This window comes from Alligator sinensis, unplaced genomic scaffold, assembly GCF_000455745.1.
Source record: "Alligator sinensis unplaced genomic scaffold, ASM45574v1 scaffold442_1, whole genome shotgun sequence".
NCBI classification, from domain to species: Eukaryota; Metazoa; Chordata; order Crocodylia; family Alligatoridae; genus Alligator; species Alligator sinensis.
The window spans coordinates 2,145,848-2,170,691 of record NW_005841829.1 but is presented as its reverse complement, the minus strand read 5'-3'; the positions used below and the strand labels follow the sequence as shown (position 1 = coordinate 2,170,691).

Here is a 24,844-nt window from a genome sequence, read left to right as displayed (position 1 = left end):
TCCTGCTGTTTTTGTTTGTATTTCAGCAAAAGCCAAATCTAGATGTGGGGCCACATTCTTCCCCTGTGCTAGTGGTATCCATTGCATCATTGGCCGCTTCCAGTGCAATGGCTTTGAGGACTGTCCAGATGGCAGCGATGAGGAAAACTGCAGTAAGTGCCAAGTCTGTCTGGAAACAGAGAAACATCTTCTTTTTCTTTCAGCAAATCGATATAACATGGGAAGGAAACGCTGTTGAGCCCTAGTCCTGAGTCAGATGCACACTCCCTATTATTTACTACCCAGCTTGTCTTGTGCTTTTCGCTTTGTAAATGACAAGACACCTCGGTAGTAAGCAGATATTTATAGTGTTAATAACAGTAAGGAGTCTGCCACAGCAGGGAGTGAAAACTTCAGCACTTCTTAAAAGAGCTTCTCTTTCTCTCTCTGTCTTTTAAAAACTGACTGACTTATCTTGGCCACAGGTCCTGCTTTTAGAAAGTCTGTTTATTCTCTGTTTCTAAAGTGGCATTTGCAAAAAGGTGAGCCATAACTCCACAATGGCCCCAAAGCACCCCTCATTACCCTTTTTGCATTGCCCCTGTGACTTCAGATACTCCCCCAGCTCCACTCTGTCCCCTGTTAGCCACACATCCTCATGCTCAACTCCACCCCAAACCCATCAGACCCTGCCATCCACTTTACATCCTGCTGCATCCTACCCTGCCCCTTCACTACCCCCATGAATCCATTGCACCCTGCACAGACTTATCCTGATTATGTCCTAGTCCCCCCAGCCCTGCGCTATCCTCACGCTTCACTGAGCCTTCCCCTGACCCTTTGAGCATTCAACCATCACTGCAGCCCTCCCAACCCCCCTTGCACTCTTATTTCACCCTCACAGACCCCACCGCCTCCTTTAGCTGCAAACCCCATCTGTCCCTCACTTCCACCCCATAATAACCCAGCCCCTCCCTATTCCACACCTCTACCTCACAGGCCCTTTCCCCCCACCAAATCCCTGTTGCCCATGGACCCCTGCTCTCCATTCGGATCTTCAGAGCCCCTTCCCTTAAACCCCTCTGAAACAGTCCCCCTCGCATCTCACAGCCCCCAACCGTGGAGCAGGTAGGGGCAGGGCTGTAACTACTGCCCTGCTCCCCCACTTCCTCACAACATGCCCATAGCTGGCCTCCATTGCTCTGTACCCTCAATTTACAGAAATAAACAGGATTGAGGGAGGATTTGCTCCAGTCATTGGCCGTGCTTTTACCTGGGAGACAAACCACTCTTATCCACCATTCCCCATTTTATGCTGCCATGATTGTGCTGCTGGCTCAGCCTTCTATAGCCTCTGTAAAGGGTCACTGAAAAAACTTACCTCTTTGCCTCATCTTTGCAACGCCTCTTGTCTCTGAATGCTGCCCCACTGCAGAACTAGGCCTGCTTCTAGCTATTCCCTTCCCCCTCCTGTTTCTGATTTATTGCAGATTTCTATTCCCTAGAAACAAAGCCATTCAGTACAGGTTCCTAGGTAGAAGCACAACTTTATTGGACATGCTGGGGGCTGAGCAGAGACACATTACCAGGAGTAAATAACAGACAGGATAATTGTCAAAGAAAGCCTAGCTTGATTAGAGGTAGATCAAGGGGTGCTAACAATGAAGAGGTTAGCAGGAATCAAGCATTGCTATAAATTCAGTTGACTTCCTCAGCTCTCCTTGAACAGAAATGCAGCTGTCTGCCCTGGGCAGTTGGTTTTACAGCGGAGCAGGAATCAAAGGGGTGAGGGGGTGCAAATGAATCCCAAACCTCCACCCTCAGATCTGCCTCTACTGTTTAGCCTTTTATTATTGGTGGCAACAGAAGATAGTAGGGTCCAGCTGGACATTCAGATCCCAGAATCTGGCTGTTGACAAAGCAGCACTTTTTTCATGTGACTTCTAACAAGACAATTCCCCCTGTATGGCTGGCCCTAGATGTTACAGAATAGACTCTCTCTGTTACTTAAATGTCACTTAAAACTTTCTAATGGGAATTCTGTTGCAGACAGGCATTGTAAGGCTCTTGTACGCAGAGGCGAATCTCACCCAGACTGGGCAAACTTGAGCGGCTGAAAAAAATTAACTTTGCTTTGCTGTGTCATCTTTTTGTTTTAGGCAGAAAAAGTTGACTTCTTTGAGCAATAAATATACTTAGACACCTTGGTATATCCTAGTTTACAAAATTAAAAATTGTTGAGGTGAAGAGCATATTTTGCTTAACTTCTTGTAAAGAGGATAACATTTTTTCCTAACCTAAAGATGCTTGATGATGCACTGGCTTGAGTCATTCTCCTGGTGGGTAGTTTGCAGAGAAGTCAAGGTAGAAACTTTGAGTTTCAAATACTTTTAGTAAGAACTTTGCACATGGCTGGATAGATCTGTTTGTATGTATAACTACTGCTGGGGTGTATCATAGCAATAAAAAAAGGTCATGTTCGGTATGTTCGGTGGCTCTGCTGCTCTTAGCAGAGCTTGGTAAATACCCTGACGTGCTGTGGGTCTGTAGGTGGTAGCTTGCAAGAAATACTCTCTTGCTAGAGTGAGCTGGATTTTTTTTTTCTCTTAATTACATGTAAAGGTCAAATGGAGGACAACAGACACCAGCTTTCTCAGATAACAAAAGGGTAATCTTTATGGTGATGCATCACTGTCTGCTGCTTGGAGGACATGTCCTCCTTGTCTTTATACTTCCTTCCCACACCCCTTGAGGTCTCTATGGTAGCACAGATGTCTCTGATCTTTCTTTAAGATGCCATCTGATGATGACTTGTAATGCCCATTAGGCATCCTGGAAGGTTTTGAGTAGGTATATGGCACCCCTGCTGAGAGAATGAAGTTAGATAAAGAGGATTAAAGGGCATGGAAATGATTGCGGTCTTTGGGTTACTTTTGGAACAAATGGCACCAGAAGGAGCTTTGGACAAATGTGCCTAGAACAGGGGTGGGCAAAATACAGCCTGCAGGTTGTATATGGTCCATTAGGCACTTTAGTCTGGCCCGCAGCACCCCACAACAAATTGTACCCCGCCCAGCTGTTCTGCCCATGGGGGTGGGAGCGAGACGCCTACATCTGCCCTCAACATACCCTATTATGCCTATGCTCCCACCCTTGTGCGTGTCCCTCTAGCACTGAGTGGAGCTGCTGCTGCAGGCTTCTCTGCTCCCTCTGGGCAGCAGGTAGGGAAGTGCAGGGGAGGTGGGGTTGCTATGTGCAGCATTGGCCAGAGCCAAGCACCAGTGTCCCTACCTGATGCTGTACCATGAGGGGGAGTGTGTGTGGGGGGGGGGGGGTCCCCACACCTCTCCTACCCTCCCACACCATAAATGCCACGCATGCGTGCGCACACCAGTGTTGCCTGCCTTGACTGCAGGAGAGGACAGCGTGTTCCAGAGCCACACCCACACCCCACAAACACCACACAACCCCCCAACATACCGTATGCCCCCACATACCTGCACGTCCTCACAAATTCCCCCCACAGCACCACACACACACACTCTCTCTCTCTCTCTCTCTCTGTAAAAGACTAAGAATTTATTTTTGAGCTATTATGCAGTCACCTCTATATACAATACACAAACACAAATCATGACATATTTTTTTGGTAATAAAATTTAAATACGTCACAGTAGATGTTTGACTTTTAGTGTATGATTTGTTTTTTTGTGGATCTAAGATGGCAACCCCTCCCCCCCCGGAGCATTTCTGTGGGGCAATGGGAGGGACTTCTGGTGGCAAAGGTCAAGGGTTAGGGAATGAGACTTCTGGTCCCAATATGGTGACTAGGGCAGCCATCCAGGGGTGGTGCTATGCTTGCGGCCCTCACCATCTCACCAAACCTCATTAAGTGGCCCTCTGCCTGAAATAATTGCCCGCCTCTAGGCTAATAAAGCCTTTGAGATGGTGGGAGGGAAAACGGCTATCATCTTAGCACACATGCAGTTTGCTACCAATTTCGTAACTTCCAAAGTGTATACAGTATGCAGTTCTAGGCATGCCTTACAATTAGTTGTATAGCTCCAGTTCACTCCCCCCTCCCCCTCTTGCAAGCTTCTCTAAGGCTATGTACAGGCAGTCAAAAAGCCCGAGGCTGAATCAGTTCAATCTTCACAGGTTAGTCTAAAATGTGTAGATTGAACCAATAAGCAAGTGAACAGACATTCACTTTTGATTCTGGAAAAGCAGCCACATGCCTGCAGTGTCCCAGGCCAGAAGCTGGGGAGCACTAGAGCTTGCCTCCCTGCTTGGCTAGAACAGACAGCTTGGGGCAAGGCTAGCCCGCCCACCTTGTGAGGGAGAGTTTGCAGGGGAGGTGCAAAGCATTCTGGGATGCTGGAGGAGTGTGAGTTAACTGATTTAGATTAAATCAGTTTATTGAACTTCTCTCCCAGATTCCCTGCAGATTCAAGTTAAATCTGATACTACATCCATCCAGGTTCATCTTAAGCCAGTTTCAGCCATTTTGAAAGCGGGTTATATCACTGAACTTCTGTTGTGTTACAGATTTGACATTATTTCCAAACACTTATACCAGTTTTTGCATAATTTCTGTTCCTAGCCTAGATGCAACAGAAGCAGTAGCCCCTGATGTGACCTCTGAAATTAACTGCTATGTGTTTATGCAGCAGCTTCAGGGCAATGCAAAGTTGGCATTTTCATTATAAACACATACTGGGGTGTATACACACATATAATTAGCCCAGACATGGAATTATATACTGTAGATTATATGCACAGAAGTCTCTAAACTCTTTTTTTTTTTTCAATTCTAGGATTCAGAAGTTGTACCACATGACAGGCTTTTTTGCTTAGCTTAAAGCAGAAAATTAGGCAGCCAGTTACTCTTTGACAGCCATAATCCCCTTTGTAATTCAGTCAGGGAAGCACTTTGAAGCAGATGAGGCATCTAAAGGGACACTGTCAACTGCTTTTTAAAGTTAAAATTGGAATACTGCATTCAGTTTCAATCACCTCATTTCTAAAAGTTGGAGTGGGTTCACAGAAGAGTGACAAAAATGATTAAGGGGCTGGAGGAGTGATTTATCAGGAGATATTAGAAGAGCTAAGTTACGTACAGCCTTGCTTAGCAGTGACTAAGCAGGAAGATAAAGCCAGAAATGTACTATATGAATGGTGTAAGCACTCTTTTGGGAAAGGGATTATTTCGTGTAGTAGTTTGGGAGAGTAGTTTGGATGAGAAGTGTGGTACCCAAAGGAATGTGAAAACTTAAGATGAGTATCAGGGAAGTCTTCCTGATTTAGAGATGTGTTAGGCTGTGAAACTGTCCCCCAAGGGAAGTGATGAAAATCTTACAGTTTGAGACATTTTGAAAAAAGACTGGACAACAATGAAAGTGCTATAAAAAACAATGCTGGCTAGGCTGTGTAATAAGAGGGCTTTTTCTTACTTTTGTTCGCTGTGTTTTTTTAGTCTAGAGCGTACGGGCAGGCCTTGCAGGCCATGAGCCCAGGCCATGTCTGTGAGGCCCAGGTGTTCGGGCCAACCTGTACATACTCTCTACTGGCCCCGGGATTTGTCACCCTCCCTGGAATAAAGGCCTCTTAAAAGTCAAAGTCTTATTTTTATGATTCTATTTGGACAGCAGGCTGTTTGGGCTGATCTTGTCTTTCTTATTTTGTGTCTTTGTATCACATAGCACAATGAGATCCTCTTCTGTGTGTGGTGGCTTTGAGCATTGCTGTGACAGAAATATTGCACTCGGGGGGGGAATTAAAATAACATTATTAAGGTTGCAAAGCCAAACACTCAAAAGTTAAAGAACATCAGATTTCAAGTTTCTTATGTAACTTTAATTTAGTCTCTTAGTGCATATGTATTATGATGCAGTCTCTAATTAGACAGCCTGTCTCCGCTTTAGTTCCATTGCCTGGACCCAGTACAGCATTTGGGAACTGCGGTTGTAGGCTATATGAAGTGGGAAGCCCTATTCAGACTGGGAATGGAGGATGTTTAGTGGGGATGCAATCTTTGGGGAATTAAAACTGCAAAGTTCTACGAAGTCTCTGAAAAGAACAGTTTGCAGATGCCTTGCAAAGGCTTATGCCATGACCATATTTGAACAAATTTTCAGCGGGATGGCAAGAGGCATATCCTTGACACAAAGGTTATTCACTGTCAAATTTCAAATCCCTACTCTAAAACGTGGCAGAACTTTTCTAGGAAAGGTCATAAGAGGGTTTGGTTTGGTTTTTTAAAAAAAGCGGGGGGGGGGGGCCACAGTAAAACAATGTTTCTTTTTTAGCATAATCCAAATAATGTATTTTTCCACAGTCTTGTGTTCAGAAATGATTGAATACCTTTAATTAGAAATTAGAAAAATGCCTGAGGCTGGTACCCTGTCTGGCATTTTTCAGCCTGGATGGCTAAAGTCTGACAAAGTTCTAAGTATCTACAATGGGATCTTATGACGTATCAGGCAATGTTACAAATAGGCAATGTTAACAGTTCTGCCTGTAACGTCAGTGAATATTAAATATCAAAGTGTGCGTGTGCATGAACATACTATCATGTAGTAAAAGAGGGCAGGATTTGCTACATCACCTATTCCATAGTAATTGTCTGTGTGCATTCTCTTATCCTGTGGTATATTAAAGATAACCCACGGTAGCATAGTGTGAAAGGGGGATACTGCTAAACTACCCTGATTTGGCTTTGGTTTACCATGAGTAAGAGTCTCTGGCTTCACAGTTACCACAGAGCAGATGAAATGTGACAATCCCTTAAGCTCTCTTGCCTGACTGTGGGCGTGTCTACATGTGCTATTAAAGTAACTGAATAAACTCTGGCATAGTTTGTGATGGAGGTTATTGCTCCTGGGCTTGCTGTTTGCTAGTGCTGTATGAAACGGCTGTGTTTCGATTTGGTTTTGGATTCGTCTGTTTCAGAGGAAAGTGACTCGTTTCGGTGTTTTGGATCACCGTCCTGTTTTGTTTTGGCTGAATCTTTTTCGGACAGGCTGAAAAGGAAGCTTTGCACAACCCTACCCAGCCAGGTAGAGCTGCAGGGCCTCAGCGGGGAGCAGGACAGTACCATGTGTGGCTCATCCAGGGGAGGTGGAGGGCCGCTGCCCTTGTGCAGGTGAGGAGACCCCCACACGGGTCTCTGATCCGTGTCACGCTGGGTCGCGGGGCAGGGAAGCAGTGTGAAATGGCGAGCAAGCCTGCTGGTCGCCGCCACGCAACTTGGCTCTGCAGGGAACAAAGATCTGCTCTGACGGTCTCCTTGCTGCCACTGCCTGCCCCCCGCTGCCCTGGCAATGTGAGCATCAGTGAGGAGACCCCAGCACAGATCTCCACTCCCTGCAGAGCCAGGTTGTGCGGCAGGGATTCCCCAGCCCCCAGTTCAATTTTTCCCCAACTCTTCCCGGGGGGCGCAGGCCCCCAATCTGTGCACTGGGTTTCAGCAGGCTGCTGCTGCAGGCTGGGGCCAGCGGCAGCACTGCAGTCTTGCCGGCACTCGGCGTTGGCTGTGCTGAGCAGCTGTTCAGCGGCAGCCTGCTGAAACCCTGTGCGCAGATTGGGGGCCCGTGCTCCCTGGGAAGAGCTGGGGGAAGCGATCAGAGAGCTGGGGATTCGAACCGGGAGCTAGATGTCAATATCAGAGCAGTCCTTCTCTCCCTCTTTCCCCTCCCTCTTAGTTTTTGTTTCCCTGCAAGCCCGACTCCGAAATTCTCCATAACATTCCCAAAACATTTTGAAGCCTTCCAGTTCATTTCAGAGCTGTTTCTGAGCCTTCCATTTCAATTTGGATTTGGTGTTTCAGGTGCCGAAATGGCCCGAAACACCTCTGAAAGGAAATAGCTGCCAAAATTTTGCACAGCCGTACTGTTTGCACGTGTGCCCAGGACCACAGCATGTTGAGCCAGGGTGAAGCAGCCCTGGCTAGCAGGAGGTATGAGGGTCAGTCTGTCATCCTGGGTCTGCTCCAACCCGGCTCAACATACTGCAGAGGAGCTGGCTGGGGGCACGAGTGTGCTTCACCGTGGGGCTAGCTGGCAGCCAGCCCCTGCACTGCAGCATCCTCATGCCCCAGCCAGCCTGGTCAGTCTCTAGATGTGTGCTGGGGTGTACTAAATATTGCCGCAGTTGGATAGTACTTGTTTACTGCAAACTAATAGTGCTGTACATGTAGATGCTGATGTTTTATTGTGGAGCTAATTAGCTCTGCAGTAAATGTCTTATGTAGACATGCCCAGTAAGTAGTTTTTGTGTCTGTGGACTGTGAGTGATTGTGATAAAGTACAGTTTTAACATGAGGCCTATCAAGGCAGGGAGCAATTAACTTCCTGTTACTTGTAATGAATGTTACTTTATACCTCCCTTTGTTTAAAAGTAGTACATTTACATGATTTCCAGGTCATTCCAACAGACTTGGCGAGTCAACCAAGTTTGGAATTGCGATCCATAACGAGTTTTAGGAATGCTTAAAGACAGCTTAGCTCTCTGGGTGACAGCTAGAGTTTCTAATGGAAGATCATACTTTGTTTTCCCAGCAGCCAATCCCTTGTTGTGTTCAACTGCCCGATTCCACTGTAAGAATGGACTTTGCATTGATAAAAGCTTTGTGTGCGACAATCAAAACAACTGCCAGGATAACAGTGATGAAGAAAGTTGTGAAAGCCCTCAAGGTAGGTACAGGGTTTGGGGTTTTTTAATTTAGCTTCTCTTGTGAAATAGTATGCCACACATAAACGCTAAGAAACTGATTTATGAAGAAATGTGATGTTACTGGCTTGACCCCTGTTGGAAGTACAAGTTCTATCACGATCTTGAAAGTAGTCTTACCCAATATGCATGTAGCCCTCTAACTGAGCACCCTAAGGATTCCTTACAGCCGTTTTAGGCTAATCAGTAAATGTGTCTGTAGCCTGTTTAGCATAGTTGGAATGTGCTTCTATAGCAGCTTTGTAGGAAGATCTTCAAGTGCTTATAAATCCTGGGAAGGCCTCTCTTGGCTTCTGTGGGAGTTGGAATGAATTCAAACAGATAAATAAGAAAACCCTGCGAATCCCCATACTTCGAGGTAAGTCAGTGCTCTACCCATTTTACAGGTAGTTTCTGTATGCATGGGGAAGGAGTTGGGTTTTTTCCTCCTTTTAATTTGAACTCACAAAAAAAATATTGTAGCCTGAAAAAATATCCAGCCTGAAAAATGTCATCTGTAAAAATGAAAGTTTCGAAGATGTGACCAGCTGAAAACAGGTTTAGATAGAAGGGAAATAAGTTGAAGAGATGCAACCCTGGTGTGCAGCTTGCACTGTAATACATAGTTCATGACTCAGTTGAAGTGCTATGGGTGTCTAAGGTGAATAAGAGTATTCTGGAAAGTTTTCATCTTTATTTTAACATTGCGGCCTCAAAAAAAAACCGTAACCAAATGGGCATGTTATCCACTGCTCAAATTGCAGTTAGGATCCCCATATGCTGTTCCTACCACTCAAACATTCTGGAACAGATTTGTTTATGTCTTTCTGAAATTGGGATGGCATTTTCCTATCTCACAAGGTTGTTGAAACCTAATTAAGCTGTCCAAGTTTGCGCAGGTAGAAGACACTATAAAACTGCAACATATTCTTTCTTATTATAAAAATATATATATTATAATGTAGCTGGGAATGCTATCCAGGTTTGAATTTTCCTCTGGTAAGTGAGTATATGCTGTCTGATGAAAAATGAAGCTGCGACAAATGCAGTGTGCTGGATTGCAGTTCTGCTGCAGGAAAGGTTGGCAAAATTGCAGCTGGGGAGATCAGAGGGAAAGTTTTCAAAAAGGGTTGGGGTTTGTGGAGCAGTTTTCAAGCATGGAGTCAAGGAAACTGGCTCAAAACTGAAAAGAGGACCGTTTTTAATAGTGGTTGGCAGCACTGATGTTTTGGTATTTTCACTGATTGGGGCGGGGGGGAATCCAGAGCTTAAAGACTATGATAAATATTTTTAACAAATGTGAAGCAGCAATCCACTGATATGTTCCTAGCTAGTACGGTGAAAAGCAGCATAGTAGCAACATTCCCAACTTCTCTATAGCATTTGCTGTTTCTTCTTGCATCCTGTTTCCCTGCTGGACTTGAACAGAAGAGCTTGGCACGGACTGGGTTCATTTAGTGAGTGGACAGTCTGAGAACACACCTCTGCTTCCAGAGCTCCTGCTGGGCTGCTGCTACATCATGATCTAAATCCTTCTTTTAAAGGAATGACTCTGAAGGAATTATCATGTGTGCACTGCTGCTGTTATGATGCCATTGCAAGGATGCTGAAGGGTGCATTGTTTTTAACTGTAGGCCTGTGGCAGTGTAATAAGATTAATGTGCATGCGGGTTATTTTGGCATTTGAGGCTTAAAGCAGCAGTATTCTCTTCAAGGTTGGGATGACTACTTCCTCTGCAGATTAATTGGCTGGATCGCCTCCAGGTTGTTTGTTGTCATGACAGTTTGCTTTTGGAAGTGACTGTCAGGCTTGGGAGAAGAAAAGACCCGCATTTCATGAGGATGTTACTTTTGTCTTTAGTCCTCTGGAAAAGTCAGATTAAGGGGAGTCATTCAGTTGGATTCTGTGCATGAATGAGCCCCTATACAAGGAAATCATCCCCTGATTCTGTGCTTTTTCACTCGGGCCAGAATAGCAATTTGCACAATGCAGTCTACTGTGAAAAAAAACACTTTCACAACTATCAAGAAGAGAGACTGAATCTGAGCACCACACTGGGGGTGAGGAACTCCACAGTTCAAATCCTTGCACTGGCAAATGATTGCTGGCTCTTGGCCTCAATCAACAAAGCTGTGACACCATTTCCAGGTGATGTAGCTCCCCACCCAGCACATCCACGTGATGCCCAGGGCAATGCTTGCTGCCACAGTGCCAGTCCCAAGGGCATGATCACCCACTGCTATAGTCACAGCTGGTTTTTATGCCCTCCCCACCCACAAAGGCAGCTCCTGGGGCTGTTTCCCTCGTCTCTCCCACCTTAGTTATGCTACTGCCATTTCCATACCTGCTTAGCTCTCTTGATCTGTCATGCATATTTTAACATATTTTTATCAAGCATATTTTATTGGATCTCTCTAGCATATTTTAACAACCCTCATAGCTGCAGAACATTGACTGCCATAATCCTCCTGCCTTACCTGTGGTAGGTTAGGGTGTTATGTCTTGTGGCCGAGTCAGGGTTGACTGTACAGTTTTACTAACAGGTTGGACAGTGGTTTGAATAGGATGATCCTGCCTCTGAAGGCCGGGAGTGGGGAAGGTTAGACTAGAAGACCTTTACTTTACTTTTCTATGATTCTATACCTGACTCTTACAGATCTAAAGGATTAAACTCTATACAGTTTAACATGCTATATTTCATACTTCAGTATAAATAAAGATTTCATATATCCAAGTTTACTATTATGAGTCTTCACTAGGCTTCAAAAGTATTAAATCCTCAACTTTCTTGACAAAGGCTGGTGTGAAAAGGAATGTTGTTTTTCTCCTATTTCCTTGTTGAGGATATTGAATCAGCATGATATCTGTTGGAGGCTATGTTGAGGAGGAGAGTGATGATTACTTGTTTTACTGCAGCATGTAAGAGTCCTACTTAAGGACTGGGACTCTGCTGTGCTGGGGGCTGTACCCAGAGCCAAAAGATGGTCCCTGCCTCAAAGAGCTTACAAGCTATGCATTATTATTAAAATATAGTGTAAACATTTTCACTGTGAGTAATGTTGAATGTACTTCCAGTCCTGTACAGTATATTGAAGTCTGTATTGTTCTTGGGTGCATCTACATGTGCAATTAATGCACATGAATAAATTCTGGAGTTTATTGCTCCCAGGCAGGATCGCAGCACATTTAGCTGAGGTGGAGCAACCCTGGCTAGCAGGAGGCCTGGGGGTCAGCCTGCTAGTCTGGGACTGCTCCCCCAGCTCAGTGTGCTGTGGAGGGGCTGGCTGGGGCACGAGGGTACTTGAGTGCAGAACTAGCTGGCAGGAAGCCCTCACACTGAAGCACCCTCGTGCTCCAGCCAGCCAGGGCAGCATCTACACGTGCGCTGCTGCGGATCATAGAATTCAATATGTGCTAATTAAGCCTCACAACTACATAACATAGCAAGTTGGCATCATTATTCCAATTTCATGGTTTAAAAAAGTGAGGCACAGAATAGCTGAGCAAAGTGCCTGAGCTCATAATGTAACTTGTTGGCAATCAGGAGTAAAACTCAGAAGTGGCATTTCACATGCCTGTTGTGAAAATTAATCAGTGCTTATGGAATGGTGTAGAATACCTTGGAAAAATGTGCTTTAGAACAGTGAAATATTAATTGTGACCTTGCTTTGTGCCTGCTCTTTGAATACCCTGACATTTTTCTTAAATTAACACCTCTTCACATCCCTCATGAGCTTCAAAGGCCTCCTCTGTTTTGCTGTCATTACTAAAAGGCTCTAATAGTACATCCATTTGGTCTAAGTGTGTCAAATACTCTTTGATGCAGTTAAAGGCCATTTCACTAGGGAATGGTCACTAAGGAAAGCAAAAACCACCTGGTGAAAACTTTATTGATCTAGCACTAGCATAGAGGACTTCAAAATGAGCCAGTGTCAATAAGTAATAACTTTTGTTAGGTCATCACAACTCAGACTGAACCTGAGGCTGGGGGAAGTTGGTGGATGTGTACAAGGCAAAGGCAGCGAAGAGAGACAGAGAGAGAGCAGCTTCTTGCTTCAATTGTAGAAACAGAAGAGTGGTTAATTTGTCTTTCTGTAGACAAGCATTCTTTTCCTTTGCAACTGAATTCTGCACATTTATGAGACTTTCAGATCACAGCTGAAGCAGCAGTTTAAAATTTCTAAATGCTCTGATTTAGAAGCAAGGAAAATGATTCTGAGCTCATTCCTGATTCTGATTATTTGCAGATCATGTAGCTGCCATGGTAATCCATAGAGCTGTTGCTTAATCTTGCCCCATTTATGCTTCTCATTCTGTCATCTCTATATATATTATACTACTGTAGTAGCAGGATGGCCAGAGTTTGCTCTTGTCCTGGAGTGTAGCATTAGTCCCAGTGTGTCTGAATCATAAGAGCTGAAGCCAAAAATAACTGCTTACATCATCCAATCCATCTCTCTTCAGCTAATGCAGAATTCCTCTTTATAGGATATTATTCTGGTGACTCATTTAATTTAATTTTAACTCTTGCAAGTTCTAGGAGTTCTGTTTCTGTTCTGCTACCTAATACTTTTTTCTGTTGGGTAGATTTGGATATTATGCCTAAAATTTCCTTTTCTTAATTTTCTTCTTACTTCAAGATCTTTCCCCAGGTGTCAGAAGTGGTAGCAATAATTCAGAACACCTGTTCTGTGCATACTCTTGGTGCATTAATCTTATACCCACCTGTGTTGCAGGACATTTCCTGCCCTGTGTGATGATTCCACTGGGCACTTTTTTTAACGTGTGTTTAAGATACTATCCATGAACTTTATGGATGTTTTTTAGGCTCTGGGATTATATGTTCATGCTATCTAATTATTCCCTTAGCTGCTCTGCATCAACTGTTTTTGGCACTGGCTTTTCCTATGTTTTATAGAACAAGATTTTAAGAGGAGTTCAGATTGTGGCCATTTATGAATCAACATCATCTTTCTCTTGCAATTTCTTTTTCCTTTCCAACATGTTATTAGAAGCCTGTCTTAATCCCTTTAACCCCTTTGCATACCAGGAACTATTTGTTACTTTTATTGGTGCTTTTATCTATTCCCAACAATCCTGAACAGACTCTGAGAAATGCCTTAGGAGCAAAGATTCCTAGTAATATTCCCCACATTTCTAACCGTGCAATCACTAGTTTAATGATAGCATTGTTAGTATGCTAGGGTAGTTGTTTGTTATAACTAGATCCCACTAGTATCAGGAATCTTACTACCATGTATTCAAGTCATTCTGGTTATACCAATTTGCCTCTAATCTAAGACTTCTGGAGGGAAATGAGCTATTTTTTTCCAGCAGAATTCTACTTGGATTAATCATCTAGTTTTCATTGTAAAGCCTCTTGTTGTTTTAATCACATTTACCATCTGTCTAAGACTGAGGCAGAAGGTCAAGTGACTTACCCAATTTTTAGTAGGTTAACAGCTAACCTGCAGTTACAATTGGAGAACTTGGTTCTGACCAACAGATGAAACAAAGATGGGCCCTCAGATAATTGTAAGTTTGTGTTAGAAACCTATTTGGCCATATAAGAAGGCTAGTTAAGCAATGGATCAGGTTACTTCAGGAGGTTGTGAAATCCTGTCATGGGTTTTTTTTTAAGAGTGGATTAGACCGACACCTCTCAGGGATGGTCTAGTAGGGGAGTGACCTCTTCAAGTTTGATTCAGTTATAAATTTCTGTGATCCTATAGTCTGCAGCACAGGTAAGTACATTCTTCCAGGTTGTAGATTTCCAGCATGTTTCCTTTTTGAGATCTTGACAACTTCATTTTGTGAAGTATTAGACGCATAATCAGTTATTAGTATTCCAGCCCTTTCCTCAACTGTGGATGCTCCTTGTTGATACAAAAAACTGCAGCACACTGAAATGGAAAACTTTGGCACTGTGTAAAACAGACCAAATTCAATATCAGTGTAAATAATGCAAGAAAACCTGCAGTGGCCACTTCTGAGCTTAGAGCTGTCACTCTATCAGGCTCTGGTTGTCATCCATAGGGGACTGTAGGTGCATCCCAAAAGCTGATTGGATTTGTATAGGTATCTTTCAGCCAGCGAATAAGTAATCCTGGGCAGCAGGAAGGGGGATTTAGGAAGATCCTAGACAAGTGATAAAACTTACCAAAAGGCAAGAAAAGCTATTCCATCCCACCCACTTCAGTATTTCTCTTTCACACTCCTCAGTCACAGGCACAGGGCCTGATCCTGAAGACACCAGATACTATAAATATTTCCACTGCCTAGAGTTAAACAACTCACAGAAGCAGGCACAAGACAAGTACTGAGAGTTTTCAAGATCAAGCTTTTAACTCTAAGTGTGTTCCAGAGCTGGCTGCCAAACGGAGCAGACCTACACTAATTTGTAATGAAATAGCCTAATACCTAATTTATAAAACACAAATAGCTCCCAGCACCTCCCACTCCATGTGGAGCTGTAACCAATCCTCTACACGTGGCAGATTGAAACCCTCCTAAATTTCCTATGCTGTGGTATCGTTTAGACTTTCCAAAGCTTTGCAGTTTGATTCTGGCTGTGTAAATTTCCTTTTATTGAGTCTGTCTTTGACTCATTATTTACATAGGCTGTAAACTGAAACTTAACTTGCTATTACTGTACATCAGCTTAGTCCAAATGCAGCCTACAGCTGGAACTTAATACTCAAAAGCAGACTAAATAAAAAGCAGAAACTTAAGAACAGATACAAATAAAATGTCGCTGAATGCTTAATTAAATAAAGGGTGCACTTGTGCATATTTAGTAGTCTCCTATCTCCTGGTTATAACAGCTGGTGAAGGGAAGTAGTTATATCAGCTGCGAATATTTCTCCTGGTTATTTTAATTCTCCTTCTTTCTTTTTTCTTCCTTAGTTCCCACAAAATGATTTATTTGATGGAATTTTTAGGATAAAAAGCAAATTCATCTATGTAGAACGTAGAAAGATAAGATGTGCTGGACAAGATGCATGCTAGAGCATTAGAAGGCAGTTCAGGTAATCCATGTGATGAATGGATCTGTGTACTTTTTCCCCACGCAGTTTGGGTCCCTGTGGCTATACCCCTTGGCCAGACACTGGTTTGTAAAATTGAGTATTTACCCATTTCATTTGAACAGTGGATACTAGGACATTCTCTACTATTAGTTGTACGGCTTTGTTTAAACCAGTGGTTCTCGACCTTTTTAGACTTGAGATGCCCCTTGTTAAACTTCAGGTATCCTTAGAGAACATCAGCTCTTCGTTTTCACTTGTTCTGTGACTACGGAAAAATAATAGAGCAACTTTCTCTTGCAAAGAACTCAGACAGACCACAACAGATCAGAATGTTTTTAACACAATGGGTTCCTATTAAAAATCTCTGGGTCTATCTTGTGACTCATGTTTGCACACCTAACAGTGTTAAAATGAATGGGACCCTTGAAAGGCAGTCCCAAGGAGTTCTTTGCAACAGAAGAATTGTGCTATTATTTTTCAAAATATCATTCGTCAAAAAATGAATGATAACTAAGAGATGGCATTTTCCAAGGGGTGCCTTGAGTCTAGAGTCTAGGTTGAGAACCCTGGCTCCAAGGTGCCACCCTGTCTTGCTTTCTGCCTTGCTCCAGTCTGTCATGGCTAACTACCTCTCCGTATTGAAAAGAGGTGTATGTTTGGCATCACAAGTATGTGTCTGGGTACTGCTATGCCTTACATTTCCCTGAGTTTTACAGAGATGTGAAGTTCTTTTGTTGCATAAGAATAAGGATACAGATACAGAATAATTCTCTGCCTTGGCTCATTAGCCCACATTCTGCTGCAACCATTAACATCCTGGCAGAACATGAGGCCATGCCTAGTATCCCTTTCACTAGTAAAGCGGGTGCCCTTCACTTGGAACACAGCAGCAGTCAAGTAGCTATCTCAGGACATCAGAGGTACAAAATGATCAACACTTTTACAAAGATGGGTTTTGATGACAAATGAGGTATACAGTCTTTTCTCTGAAGCACCTTGTTCACATTCAGCTCTGGTGAGTTGAGACTGAAAGCAGTTTTGATGGTGTCTTGGCTGAGGTCAAATCAGTTTTGTGAGCTCGGTCAAGTTCAGGTAGATAAGTGTACTTATCACACACAATCTGACAGTTTTTCTGGCAGCTTTGATGAATGAGACAAAGAGCAGGTCACTCAGTCTTACCCCTGGAAGTGCTGCTTTCAGGGTAGCTATAGGGGAGAATCTGGTTGGGGTCACAGAGATTCCAGTGGCAGTAACCCACATTTCGTAGATGGTTTTAGTCCCTTCAAGATTTCTCTAGTGCTAAATTTACCCAAAATATAATGTTGAAAATGGAGTTAAATCTATGCAGTCTTGAAAATGATTTGCATTGGTGCGTTACTAAACTTTTTCTCTGGTACAGTATAGTGATTGATTTTGCAGCCAAGGCTGAAATAATGATGCAATTTTTATAACTGTCTTAAGAACAGGGATTAGTAACCATTTTTTCCACTAGATGTTGGTGTTTCTCCTTCAGCTAATGGATAATTATGGGAACTGGGAATTCAGATTGTAAATGATTTCTTATCAATTATATAGTTGTAAATTATGAATTCAAGCAGTTTCTTCCAGCTATCTTTCTTTTACTTCTTAATTAGGCTTACATTCCACTAAACAGTTCTAGAGAGAGGTGATGACAAACTCCCAGCATCTTCCTACAGAAAATCCAAGTCTTTAGAAGCAGGTGGTCAAAGGGTCATCTTTTTGTAAGTTCAAATAAAAGGCCATCTTTCCTCGGCCTTCTTGTTCATTAAGTGCTTGTTTTTGAGCTTTCATAGATAGAACAGTCCTTATGAGGTGCTCTTTCAGAGTTTTCCGCAGAGTGAAGGTGCTTGAAACATGCCTGTATGTTGCTTTATTATACCAGAATCCTCACCATTAAACTGCAGAAATTTATCTTGGGTATCACTGTAAAAACGATCCCTGTTGGAGAATAGCAAGCACATGTCTGAGCCTTTATGCTGTCGTTGGAATGAATCCAACCAGAAGGCACAAGTGAGGTTAATTTTGACTTGCTGTAGAATACAATGGATTCCAGGGAAGCAGAACAGAGTATCTTGATCCAAATGATCTCTGTAGAATTATTGGAGCAGTGTGTTTTTTTTGGGTTTTTTTAATACATGTTTTTTAATGCAATAGCTTTCTAGCTAGGCCTTTTTCATGGTGCTTGAAAAGCCCAGTCATTGCTGACAGGAGAGGTGGTTTTAACTGGCAAGCACATGTGTCAGTGGAGGGGGTGACAACAAAGCTACCAGTTTTAAGTTTTTATTTTAAAAAAATTGTATTCTTGATGACTACGAAGAAACCTTCTAAACTGAACAGTAATTCAGTGCTTGCCTCATCTAGAGAATGCTCTTTTACTGCTACTTCAGCTCAGACTCTTGTTGCTGAGGAAAAGGTAATGAACTCCTGTAGGCAAGAGTAAAGTTATCCAAAGCTATGTAAAATTCAGTCTGACCTTACTTTAGAAATCTATGGACAGCAGCAAAGCCAGGGGAAAGAGACCCCCAAAAATGGAAGTTGCAAGCACAGTTAAACTTATACTCGCTTAGTTGAAGCTCTGATTGGATGCTGGTTGAGAGAGTGAGAGTGATCTCGGCATAGCTTGTCTCATTTTATAAGCACTATCTAAACTGATATTATTATTATACAGGAGTCGAGGTGCATGTCATATACTTGGATTTAAAAAAAACCCTTTGATATAGTGTCACATCCCAATCTCATAAAAAAAAACTAAGCAGCTGTGACTTAGATGATTACACGGTCAGGTGGGTGGTGAATTGGCTACTGGGATGCACCCAGAGAGTGGTGGTGGTTGGGTCGGTCTTGACCTGGAAAGATGTAGGCAGTAGTGTCCCCCAAGGCTCAGTCCTTGGGCCAGTGCTGTTCAATATCTTCATCGGTGATTTGGACGAGGGGGTGGTAAGTACACTGTCCAAATTCGCGAATGACACCAAATAATGGAGCAAAGTAGACACACTGGAGGGCAGGGAATAGATTCAGGTGAATTTGGACAGGCTAGAAAAGTGGGCAGAACAAAATAGGATGCAGTTTAACAAAGTTAAGTGTAGAATATTGCATCTGGGGAGAAGGAATCACCAGCACACACACAGATTGGGGAATGACTTTCTGGGCAGCACAGCAGCAGAAAGGGATCTTGAAGTCATAGTTGACTCAAAAATGAACGAGAGTCAACAATGTGTAGCTCTATCATGCATTAACAGGTGCATCACAAACAGGTCTAAGGAGGTGATACTTCCCCTCTATGTGGCATTGGTAAGGCCGCAGCTGGAGTACTGGGTCCAGTTTTGGGCGCTGCACTCTAAGAGGGATGTGGATAACCTTGAGAGGGTCCGGAGGAGGGCCACTCGTATAGTTAGGGGCATACACGAAAGGTCCTATGAGGAGAGATTAAGGGACCTGAATCTTTTCAGGCTCCATAAGAGAAGGCTGAGAGGGGATCTGGTGGCAGTCTACAAATTCATCGTGGAACTGGGGGCAGCAAGGTATAGGAGATACTCTGTTTACTAAGGTGCCCCTTGGAGTAACTAGAAACAGTGGCCACAAACTGACAGAGCGCAGATTTAGACTTGACATTAGGAAGCACTTCTTTATCGTAAGGGTTACCAGAGTCTGGAATGGGCTTCCAAGGGAGGTGGCGCTCTCTCCTACCTTGGAGGTCTTTAAGAGGACACTTGACAAGCACTTGGCTGGGATCATCTGACCCCAGCGCTCTTTCTTGCCCAGGGCAGGGGGGCCAAGTCGATGATCTACTCAGGTCCCTTCCAACCCTAAAAATCTATGAAATCTTTTTATTATAAAATTTAGAATTTTCACCTGCAGCAGCTGAAGCAATTTAAGAAACTTCTGCAAGATAATCTTCGTAAACAGCAGAATTATACCATTTTAACTGTGGTGGTAGAGTTAGTGATACAGTCTCTTGATGGCAGACATGGTTGTACCTTATTTTATATACTGTTATAAATCATTCTTGTAAGGGAACATGGATAGACAATAGCCATAGAAGTATACTCTAACTGGGCATTGACCAATGTAGCTATTTCAGTAAAAAATTCAGATATTGCATCCCTAGCCAAAATAATTACACTGTTTAAAAAAAAAAAAAATTAAGACCAGGTCTTAATTGGTGAGTTGTCTGCTTACCAGTGCTTAGTTTAGCCAGGTTTGCAAGAACATTCAGCTTTCTGTAGCTGAGGCAAATAGCATTTGTCTCTATGTGCAGGTCATTCCGAAGTTACTATAATAACATGCTGTTATAATAACATGTTCTCACTGAAAAGCATAAATCACCATCAGGATGATTCTAAAACAAGAGCGAGTTGCCAAATGAAGTGCCAGGGAAAAGTATTTCATGCAAGTGGGTCTAAAACTAACAAACACAATCAACAAACAGATTATTAAGAAAAAAGACTTTGCCCCCAAATTTAGATTCAGCCAAAATTCATCCGCAATCGCTTGTTTTCAGAAAAGTTATAAATATTTGAAAAATGGGGCTAAGGAAACATGAGCTTTTCCAGCTTTGTCTCTTTCATTTAATTTCTGATCTGCTTCATATCCTTGGAGAGTCTGGCACCACACCAGATTTTTATAATGGTTACTGGATGCAATTGCGGGGGGGAGGGAATTCTTGAATGTGTGTGGTGTTCTCCAGGCTTGCAAAAGCAACTCATGTTTCACATCTAACATTACCAGATAGTCTGAACTAATTTGCTATAAAGAATTGTATTTAAAAAGGACCATACATATTTATGAGGGATGTTAAAAACATAAAGCAATTATGTGGTTTGCAGTTAAATAAACATCAACATGCAGTGGGAATTAGAAGTTGAATAATTAATTTTCCGTTTATTTGTAGTAAAGAGTCTATGCAAACAGTAAAACCTGGAGATCAGGGAGGGGTGGAGTGTAGGTGGTCCAGTGAATTAACACTTCAGCTTTTTGTCTAGAGAGAGATGTAGCTGTGGTCACCAAAATAGGTGTTTTCCCCCTCTCTGATGGGATAGCTAGGTTGGAGAAAGGCAAACATAGAAGTAATTATACTACTACTGTACGATCTGTGTTTCCAAGGTACCTGCTAAAATGGGTCCAGAACAGGAAAAGCAGCAGGTGACAAAATATGTCCTACTGTCCTAAAGACAAACCTGAAATTCAGGACTTTCTGGGTTTTAAATGTTTCTGCCACTGATCTGATATGTTACCTTGGGCAACTCATTTGGCATTGAGCCTATGTTTCTTTGTCGTAAATGAACCTTCCAAGGCTTTAGGGAGGATTAAAAGGATTATAAAACACTTCGGAGATGAAAAAAACATTTCTCGTTGTTCTGTTAATATCTCATCTCAGATATAAATGCACCTTCAAATCTGTGTGGGGGTTTGGTTTGAAATAAGGGAGGAGGGTGTAACTCAGGACCAAGCTGTGTTGGAGGTGTTCGTGCAGTTGCTGTTCACATTACTTCGGCACATGCCTGTCCAACAGTATTATATTTCAACGAGCATGAAATTAACTAACTCCTAAAAAGGTAAGTGAAAATACATTTGGGGAGTCTGAGAAAGTACCTTTGGCAGACATTAGGAATGCACTGAGCTCTCCTGAAACTTATGGGAATTGAACTACCGGTACTTTATACCCCATTGTTCAGCCCTCACTCTTACATCTTTGTTCCCTTAAACCACCTAGTTGCTGGGTAAGTAGCTAACATCAAGTCTTGTCTTTGGTTTCTGTTGTCCAGGAGACAAGTGCCATGCTTTTCTGACACATTTGTTGTAGGAAAAGCCTATTTAAAAATGGCTTTGGCAAGTTGCGTTAAACAAGACAAAATGGAATTCATCCTGACCTCTCACAGTGGGGAATTCTGCAGCATCAAGATACTCTTTAAGAATTTGAACCCTTATAGCTTTTCAGATGGTTGTAGCTGCCCTCACTGATCATGTGGGGAGAGGCTATTTCTGAGATAAAAGACTTGACTGAGATTTAAGGACATCAAAGGTAAATGATTGATCTCCCCAGTTGGATGCGAAGCAGTGAGAGACAGGGCAGTAATGACTTTGTAAGACCCATAGTCGGGAAGAAAAAGATACCGAATGCTTCACAGGTGAAAAGGTGGAAATTGGTCTCTTTCCTGCAAGCAGTTCTAATCCTCCTACTTTGCACTCTAGGACAGTCGTAACATGTGTGAAATGGTAGTATTGGAAAGCTCTTGAGTTTGTTAAATTGGCTAAATACTTGGAAGGGAATAGGGGTGTATAGCTTTAAGAAAAGTGTAGCATGAGAAAATACATACTCTTGCCTAACTAAGGAATAACTGAGTCATCAAACCCAAGATGAAGAATGGCAAGAGTAGATACTCTGTGAGATGGTTCCAATCCCGAGTCTTTGACATCATCAGAAATTGATGTCAGCATCCTCTTGAAGCATGTATGATTGGGTGGTGGTAATGGATTAGACTGGAAGACCAGAACGGACCTGGCCGAGCTAAGAGGATGCCTCGCACCTACCTGACTGCTTCCTGGTTAGACTGTATTTGAGAGGGTTTTACTTGCCCATGTTTAGAACCTCTGTGTAAAATAATGATGTAGGTAAAGGCTCAAATCAAATGCTCTGCTGTTATTTTTCAAGGGCCCTCTGCCTGTGATCTAGACATTGCAGAGTGTTATAATCTGCACACTTTATTGCTAACACAGCAGCAGAATTACAATATTGTGCCCTAGATGGACAAATTTTGTGATAGACAAGCTGCAGCTACCCCAGTGGAAGGGATACTTGGGTTGTTGCAAATTCAAGCATCACGCTCAATTTCTTGGCGATTTTACTGAACTCACAACATGAATACAGTTGGCTGGTCACACCAGAGGTCCATCTTGCCTAGTGTCATATCTCACAAAGTGCCAGAGAGAGTGGATGCTGAAAGGGAGACAAAACAGGATATGACCTGAGAGAGGTGTTGGATTATGGGCTCCAGACTGGAAGTGATTAGACACTGATGGAGCAAGATCAGTCTTCAGTTTTGTTGGTAATTACATGAAAATATGCAGAAAGAAGCTTTCCAGCCAAACTGGATAGAATTCAAGACCCTTTAAATAAAGGAAATCTTTGACTGGAGGTGCTTGAGGAAATGACTAGTGATAACACTTCAGTGTTCCATAATAGAGCAAGGACATGGTTTGATGCCTTTGCAAGCTGTAGCATCTTTGTTTGTGGAGAAGAAACCAAGCAACCTGGAAAATACTGCAAAATATGTTAACCATGTAGTAATGAATTTCCCAGAGAAAATGAAGGAAGGCTTTGGGTTACGTGTTACTTTCTTACCAGTACTCTGGCAATGTGTCCCTCTTCCCAAAAAGCTCAGTGTATACTAGGGGGAGGAGGCGTATTTTTTTTTTTAAGACAATGAAAGAGAACAGCACCTGGAACATAGTGAATATGTTATTTGAGATCTTTCCCTGGTGGGTGTTTAAAATATCCTATTCACTGAATAGTATTCGATGAAATGCACATAGTGGAAATATGCTTAAATATGTTGACTATTTGACAAGACCTATCTATCTATCTGGGTACTCCCATTAGTACCAACATATTCCTGTACTGGGTCTGACCTGGAAAGGTCTGATCCAACCAAGGGAGGCATGGAGGATCTCGCGCATGTATCTGTAGTTAGCTGTTTGTCCTCTCTACAGCATTCTCCTCTGTAGCCCTTCTTGCTTCTCTGGTGCTTTCATTTACCTGGCCTCTCTGCAGCCAGGGTATCTTCAGCAATGGTAACAGCAGGTGGCTTGACCTCTCCAGGGACAGAGATTTGCAGCTCAGGGCAGGGTGCAAGGTCACCAGCTCTGTCCCAAAGCAGAAAAATGTTGCTGACCCCTGCTCTAAGGCTAAAAACAGACATCATGGACGCAGACAGAAGTGACAATTTTCGCTTGATCTGGCCACAGAAAGCCTTTACTAAATACAAGTGCCCAGCTGCAGGCTGCTTCAGAAATGGCTGATCAGGTGAAAATCGAAACCCTCATTGCATGAGGGGTCAGATAAAGACATTTCAAAACAGAGCATCTTCTGTAACTTGTGTCTGTGCTGCCTGCCAGCCTGTTCCTGTTTTCAGAATGGGAGTGGGGAAAGGGAGCTGAAGGGGTTCGGTCTGGATTTTTTTTCAGCCTCTGCTGGAGGGTAGGGTAGGTGCATTAGAGCCCCACCAAGGTGGAGGGGACTCCAATTCACCCACCCCACCCTCCAGCGCCGGCTGGGGAACCCCTAAAATAAGCTCCCTCTGCTCCTTCCCCCCTTCCATTCTGAAAACAGTGCAGCCTCACGGGGAGGAGGAGCCATTGCTAGGGGAAACTGTCTGCAGGCTCCCAGCCAGCAGCTAGATTCACCTCCCTCCAGAACTAGCCAATAGTGAGCTTCTGTTTGGTTGGGGGGGGATGATTGTAACTTGATCAAGCCCAGTGGTTCACTTTAAGTACCTGTGAAGTATCTGAATTAACACTTTGCCCTGGGACAGTCAGAGGCTAATGTGAGGGGGTGTGTGTGTGTGTGTGTGTGTGTGTGTGTGCACGTGCGTGCGCACGTGCCCTGCACCTGTTTGAATGAGAGGCAAAGCCTAGAACTAACCTGAGTATTTTTAGGCTAAGTGAACTGGGCCCAAAGCAATCCCTTTTAGAGTTTGTGTCTCTGTGGAGCTTAAAATATTGGGCTCTTACTGTCATTCATCATTCCTGATTTTTAAAAAATGCAAATAGGGAATAGTTTCTGTTTTATTTTTACTAAAGAGCAGATTTGGGAAACATTCAGATTTATGCCATGTAATTTTCTAAAAGCTGCCAAGTCTCACTACCTGTTCATGAGTGCCAACTGGTGGCTAAGTGCTAGAAGTCCTGCCCAGTTATTGAAGTTCATGGCCGTTGGTTGGAACTGGGTTGCGCACGCATTTTTGCCTGTCTCTCATATCAGGATTTTAAAGTAGCTGCTGGTTTAATCCTGTCTCTCATATCAGGATTTTAAAGTAGCTGCTGGTTTAACCGAGCCAGGTGAACCAGAAGTCCATCTCTGACCCAGCTGTGCTAGCCCTGTCTCAGC

General features: G+C 43.1%; 1 protein-coding gene across 1 annotated transcript in view; it reads left to right on the top strand.

Annotated features, from left to right (window-relative positions):
• The window catches only part of LDLRAD3 (low density lipoprotein receptor class A domain containing 3), a 148,913-nt gene that overhangs the window by 39,240 nt on the left and 84,829 nt on the right, over positions 1 to 24,844 (top strand). Inside the window, exons 4-5 of the mRNA XM_014526969.2 lie at positions 27 to 152; positions 8,538 to 8,672. Of these exons, the coding sequence (XP_014382455.1) occupies positions 27 to 152; positions 8,538 to 8,672 (261 nt within the window). The remainder of the gene's footprint in view (positions 1 to 26; positions 153 to 8,537; positions 8,673 to 24,844) is intronic.